Consider the following 7106-nt stretch of genomic DNA (forward strand, 5'->3'; position numbering starts at 1 on the left):
TGCCAAAGTGTCCTTGGGCAAGGTACTGAACACAAAATTGCCCCTGAATACTTTGCTGGCAGCGTATGAGGGTTTTGAGTGGTAATCAGGAGGTCAGGAAAGTGCTATGGACTGTTACTTAGAAGCAAAAATCGGTATTTAAACTTAAAACAATACCCAAATAATAACGTTGTCATTTACAGTGATAAATATTGATATTTACTCATGAATATTTGTATCTTTATATAATTTTTGGCCGTACTGTAATTGTGATGCTAGGAAACCACTCTGGTTAACTTTCTCTGCTGTAAAACGAACCCCCTGAAGATAAGCTTAGATTTAATGTTGAGACTCAGGCTCCACGTTCACTAAAATAGAATCTATGAAGAGGGATGACTCCCCTTATAGACTTTTAAACTCTGGCGACACCCAACAGTCTTCAGAGGAGCTGCACCCCTGATGTCACCATGACATCTCGTTACTTCTTATACAAACTCTCAGCTTCTTTTTGCAGCTTGATATTTGTTGTTGTATAAACTAAAGGAAATATCATCATTGATCAGAAAACAGATAAATAATTTGTTTGGAAAAAATGATCAAAATAAAAAATCTTGCATTTTTAATGTATTTATAAGCACGGTTAAGTGAGGATTGTGTTGCATGCTCGTAATCATAGTAATACGTGTGTTTCCGGTGCTCTGACACCCCTCGTCCCGGGGCACCAGACCCTCCTGCCCCGCTCTGACCCGCGGGACAGACCACGGAGACTTGTATGGGCTTCCACTGGGACGTCAGGCTCTGCGCTGCACCGTGAAGATGGCGGAGGCTGCGGAGGCACCACAACACCGGTTTTTCTGTCACTGCTGTAAATGTGAAACTAACCCAAAACTCCCGGTGAGTCACCTTCTGGAGAGTTTTGTTTTTTTATTCCACACTTGCCGAACCTGGGAATCACCCACGCTCACACGGACGGAGGGACTACGACTTGTTAAATCACTTTGTTGTTTTAACGCGCAAAGATTAATTTCTTTAAAGAAGTATTCGCTGTAAAGTGACAGTTATTATCTCCACGACAGAACACGTGTGATGGCACGATGGTGGTTTTTATTCGCGCTCTGTATGAATCAGGATCTTACATTAGAGAGAGAAGGGGGGAGTAGAATCTGGCGACTCACGTTGCCATTTTTAGAAACACCAGCGTGTCCAGTTGTCTTCTGTCAACTGCGTGTCAGGGACGTCACAGGGGCAGGTCATGTGTCCCCACATGTAGCAGCAGCATGTAGAGCTCCATGCACCACATGAACAGTTTAATATCCACGGTGAAGCCTCCTTCGTTTAGACTCAGTGACAGTTTGACTTGTATTTATTCTACTGGACGTGCGTAAAGGAGCGCACTTGTATCGCAGCTGACGCTTTTACGCATGGCACCTTTAAGCACTGGCATTGTTTTGATGGACCAGTGAGAGCTGTGTTTAATGTGCAACAACTGGCCAAAAGTATCTGGACACCCCTGCTCACTTTCTGTAAGCATTAGTATTATGAGTATTGCGTTTTATTTTTACCCAACAATATGTTGATTAACATTTGGGTCACTTTCCATTTTACAGTTAAATGCTGCCAGTAAACCAGTTTTATAATTTCTATATTCCATAATAATATAAACTTCTTAAAGGAGCAACAAGTATTACTTTAGAAAATTATATTGTTTGTGAACATTGCAACTACATGCCTCACCTCCAAGTTACAGGGATGGTTTGCCCCATATGCACCTTAGTTCTAAATCCTAAGGCTACAGCCGCTAGTTTTGTGTCAGTCCCTGTCTCATGATTAAGATACAAACCATATAACCACATTGTTCCCAGTTTGACAGTCACCCTATGCGTAAACAAAGATCCAGAAGGAAACATATTTGTGAGTTTGGTGTGGAAGAACTTGACTGGCCTGTAGAGATCCCCTAGCTCAGCCTCACCTAACACTGGAACAGTGATTATATCCTCCATCTCCTCATCACTAATGCCCCTGTGGCTGAATGAGTGCTGATCTCTACAGCCAGGTTCTGAGATCTATTGAAAGCATTCCTTGAAGAACTGAGACGGAAAAACCTGTGTCCATAATTTTGGAATAAGATGAGAGATTTGAGAGTGTAATGCATATTTATTTTCCTTCTTAAAGGATCTTGTCTGTCCGAGATGTGACTCTGGCTTCATTGAGGAGGTGACGGAAGACTCCAGGTACACTTTAGTTTTGGTGTGATGTTCCTCTCTGGTTCATTAAAATGTTTAAACAAACCAGAGTTATGCAGGTTACAGAGGAGCCAGGTCTAATACTTGAAAACATCCCTTTTTAAAGGCCCTTCAGAGTTTTGTTTTTCATTTTATAACCCTGATATAAAGTTGACTTATTTATTTTTGCTCTCCAGTCTCCTGCAGGACAGCACACCCGCAGCCAGCGAAGACACCAACTCGTTGTTCTCAGAGGTATGTCCTTACAGATGGTGTTTTATTAAGAGCACTCCTCTTTCTCACAGGCTTTGTTTGACACATTGCTTCTCTGGTCTCTCTCCAAGTTATGGCAGCTGCTGTTTATGGAACGCTCTGCTCTGCTGTCACATCCGCCCTCCTCAGAGACCCACCCAGATGACAGCGAGCAGGTATCTGCAGGTCAGAGCTGTCCGTCTCTGGTGTCACCAGCTGCCTCCGCCGACGACGCCGAGGCCCAAGAACCAGAGTCTCCCTCCCAGCCCGAACAAGAGAGTTCGTCCAGGCCGGAGCAAAGCTCTGCAGTGGAAGGGTGTGTGGACATGCTACACAGCAACCTCACCCGTGTGGGCTGAGCTCTGAGACTGTAAAAATCCTTTAGAGGATATTTATTTCTATTTATTTAACATCAACTTCAAAAGGTGACTTGCCTATTACATTAAAACCTGCAAACTGCTGTCTACATATTCATGGGGTACATGTGGGATATCAGGAGGAAATCTCGCGGGGCTCACACCTATTCTGGGAAGAATGTGTAAGGAGAAGGCAGAGAAAGAGCGATGTAGGTCTAACAACCTGCGAGGAACTTTAATTCCCTATTGTCTCATATTTGACAGCATGGATTTTTAAGATCCAATGTCTAGTCCATCTGATCATCAGAGTTTATGTCAGAGAAGAATGTTGACAGCGTTCTATTCCTGCCATAACCACAGATCACAAATAATTTATAATCACAAACAACATACAGTATAGAGACTAAAGGAGAGTGTGGTATATACTATTCAGGACTCACACATGAATTATGTCTTATCTTTGACTCATGTATGTTTTATGAGAAGTGATTCCAGCAGAGTTAATGGCTGTTTCCTTATAGCAGCAGAGCACTGACCATCACAGCACAGTTATTACTCAGTAGTCTGGAATGTGGGGCCTTCAATTGACCAGTGACTGGAACAGACCTTCACCCACTCATTTTTGAGTAATTTCCTTATCTGACCCACATATGGTTTCCACAACTCTTCAATAAAACCGCCATAGTGTATAAAAACCTCTGTAATCATTTCATATCAAAACTGAAAACCCTTATGACTCAAAGCATCGGTTGCGTGGGGATTGAATGAATATAAACTGTCAATGTTGAAGCCTGTGTTTCTAAATCACACACACTAAGACATGTTTGCTCTCTTCTCATTTTCTTTTACCTTTCAAGGATCATGCAGCAGTTCTTGGCCGACCTCTTCGCCAGCAATGGGAACCCCGGTGCCGCACCAGCTGCATTGTAAATTGCTTTTTGGGAATTTTGATTTACATCATTTACTTGATTTTGTGTAATTTGATGTGACACCCGCGACCCCCCTTTCCCTCTCCCGCCTTCTCTCAGATCCAGCATGCTGCAGTTGCACTCAAACCCTGGAGACTATGCGTGGGGTCAGGGAGGTCTGGACGCTGTCATCACTGAGGTCAGTGATGTCCGAGTGGTGAGGTTGAAAAACTGCAGCTACATTATTGATCCCCACATCTTCATTTGTCTTCATCCCCAGGAGCTCAAGATATAAAGTGTTTAAGTGTTTTCTTTCTCTGTCCCACGTCCTTCTACCATTTCATCCACATTATCCATTTCTTCTCGTGCTCTCCCAGTTGTTAGGACAGCTGGAGAGCACCGGTCCACCTCCTGCGGAAAAGGAGATGATCTCGTCCCTGCCGACAGTTTGCGTCTCCCAGGAGCAGATAGGTGGGAATCCCAACATCACTGACACTGAGGCGCATGATTAGAACAATACAGTTCACATGAGGAGAGAATCTGAGATGTGGCTACTTTACATAATGATCAGAATGTTTCCTCTATCTCTCCCTTCCGCCTCCTATCTCTACTTCTCCAATAAATAATTTCCTCCTTTTATCTTTCCACTCTCCCTTCTTATCTAACCCTCCCTCTTATAGTTCTCCTTCTTTTCAACCCCATCTTCTCTTTCGTCCTCATATCTCTCCCATGCCTCCACTAATCGTCCCTTTCCTTCTCCTATCTTTCAATGCCTACCTCTATTTTTCCATCCCTCCTCTTATCTTACCTACCCTCTCCTATCTTTCCTTCTCTTCTCTCTTCTCTTTCGCCAGTCTCTCCTTCTCCCCTCCTAGCTTTCCTTCCATTCTCAGACCTTCTCTGTCTTTATTCTCATCGCTCCTTTCCTTCTCCAACCTTTCAGTTCCTCATTCTATCTTTCTCTAACTCCGTCTTGCCTTAGCTACCCCTTCCCTTCCCCTATCCCTCCTTCTTTCCTCCTAGCTTCCATTTTCCCATCCTCCCTTTTCTCCTCTTATCTTTCCCTTCCTCCCATCAATCCATCCTCCATCTTATCTTACCATTGTCTTCTATCCTTCCTCTTCTCCATCCATCTTTCATATCCCACCCTAATCATAAAAAGGTATCACTCACAGACTTGAGTGATATTTGTGGTGCCTTGAAGTTGACTTTCTGTCAATCTTTTCCTATTTTTCCTCTCAGACTGCAGACTGGAGTGTCCAGTTTGCAGGGAGGAGTATTCACTAGGGGAATCTGTCAGGAAGCTTCCCTGCCTCCATTACTTCCACGGTCATTGTATAGTGCCTTGGCTGGAGCTGGTAAGGAAAAGGAGTGCTTGTGGTTAGTTGGTTGAGGGGTTTGAAGGTCTGTATTTGCCCACATCCTGACTTCATGGATGTGAATTTCAACCCAAAGATTAACTGTTCTGACGTTCTTCTTGCAGACCCGTGACCATGTTCTCTTTCCCCTCCTCTCCCAGCATGACACCTGCCCGGTGTGCCGCAAAAGCCTGGATGGTGTCGACAACAGCCTCCCGCCCACATCAGAGCCCCCGGACGACCGCTCCGTCAGGACAGAGCAACCAGAGCGGCAGGCGATCTGAAAAACGGGACAAAAACATCCCTGCCTCCTCTGCTGTTTTCAAAGAGACACGCTGCTCACCTCGAACCTCTCCCTCTGACATCAACTCCAAAATTATTTAAAAAAATTGCCGCCTCAGCTCTCACTTGATTCATGCCTCCCCGCTAAGGATTTTTATATTTTCCACATGCACCAACATATTTTAAGACACACTGCACACAGAAAGGACGCGGCAGCTTGCAGAGAAGATGTGGAGGTGATGTGTCCTTCTCGCTACACTGGCCTCCTAAGTGTTTTTCTGAATGACTGACTTTGATTTCATGAACTAATCACCACTGAGCTGCCGGTGGTTGTTAAAATGATGGGGGCTCCACAGAGTTATAACGTTTTTGCATTTAAGACTCTCGGTAAGACAGTTTGGTAATTCAGCATTTTATCGACCTTTGTTCCACTCAGTCTGATTCAGACTAGATCTCATCTATACATGAAGCTGTTATTAAAGCCTAAACCCTGTGACCCTCGACCTCTACTCCGTCTGTCTGTTTGTGGATCGTCTGTTGAGGTCATTCACTGACCCTCAGGTTGTGGCATGTTGATGCAGTATATTATATGAAATGATAAGTTAAGATAAGATAAGACTATACAACATAAGATATGATAAGATAAGATAAGATATGATAAGCTATGCCCCGTCTCCTTATTTAGACTATGGAAGTTTAGTAGGCCTGTTACATAATTGGTCAAAGTAAATGTTCCTTGTTTCATTGAATGATTTACAGTTTAGGAGGAAGTACATCTCTGTCTCAACCTGTGGAACAACGACCACATGTTCTGTTTACTTTTGACAACCATAAATCCTGTCTTCCTTGTTTATAATAGCTGCAGAATGGAAACATGTCCGTTGAGCGAACAGATGTCGGAAAAATCAATCATCACCTAAAACATGCGGATTTACTGTTTTATAATATTGTAGATTGAATTCTTTGGAGGTTTTGGACTGTTGGCCAAACTGAGTGATAAAAAATGAATAGATTATCCATCAATGAAAACAAAACAAAAAATGAATTTTATAAAATATGATGCTGAGAAAATAAAGACAGATTCACGTTTTTAAGTTTGTTCTTAAAACCCACAATCAGATCTCCTTAGAAACATTGTAAATCTCCTACCAATCAAAACCCACAGTCACATTCCTGTGAAAAATAATTATTTATGCACTGTTTATACAAGCTTTAATAAGTCTGAGTATAAAAGTTCTAGATCTTTAGTGCAATATACCCCGTTTGGACTGCTGATGTGCAATAAAGGGCAAGGCAATAAGTAGATTTTGAGTAAAACTAAAACATTTGGACCAACTTTAAATAATGTTCGTGCACAAAACAAGGATATAACATTATATATAAGTTATGTCCATCACTTCCACGTGCATTATGCAGGGGTCTCTCTCATGGTCCCATCTGTTTGTTTGTTTGTTTGTTTGAGAAGTGCTTTAACACAGACTGGTATCTCTACGCTAATGATGTGATTGACTGGTTAATGGCCTCATCCCCCGAGTCCCAGCACAGGAACCACATCCTGATGGAGCAGGATGTTTTATTCATGGGGCTCCCGGTGCCCTCTCCCCTCGCGGCGCCGCGTCACGTCGTGTTGACACCGCGGGGTTTTGACAGTGGACTGTGGACCCGCGGGCCTCGAACACACCTCCTCCTCCTGCACCTCCTGCAGCCACCGTTCAGAAAACACACAAATAATGAAAGTCAAACGTGGGT

The 7106-nt window shown here is 43.3% G+C and overlaps 1 protein-coding gene across 1 annotated transcript; it reads left to right on the forward strand.

Moving 5' to 3' along the window:
* The first annotated feature begins 724 nt into the window (after window positions 1–724).
* rnf115b (ring finger protein 115b) lies at window positions 725–5860 on the forward strand. Its single transcript, XM_062409217.1, has 9 exons — window positions 725–873; window positions 2152–2210; window positions 2399–2456; window positions 2546–2769; window positions 3667–3735; window positions 3838–3916; window positions 4095–4188; window positions 4960–5075; window positions 5237–5860. The coding sequence occupies exons 1-9, from the start codon at window positions 796–798 to the stop codon at window positions 5357–5359; spliced, it is 900 nt and encodes a 299-aa protein (XP_062265201.1). The 5' UTR covers window positions 725–795; the 3' UTR covers window positions 5360–5860.
* The last annotated feature ends 1246 nt before the right edge of the window (window positions 5861–7106 follow it).

Source organism: Platichthys flesus, chromosome 17 (genome assembly GCF_949316205.1).
Source record: "Platichthys flesus chromosome 17, fPlaFle2.1, whole genome shotgun sequence".
NCBI lineage: Eukaryota > Metazoa > Chordata > Actinopteri > Pleuronectiformes > Pleuronectidae > Platichthys > Platichthys flesus.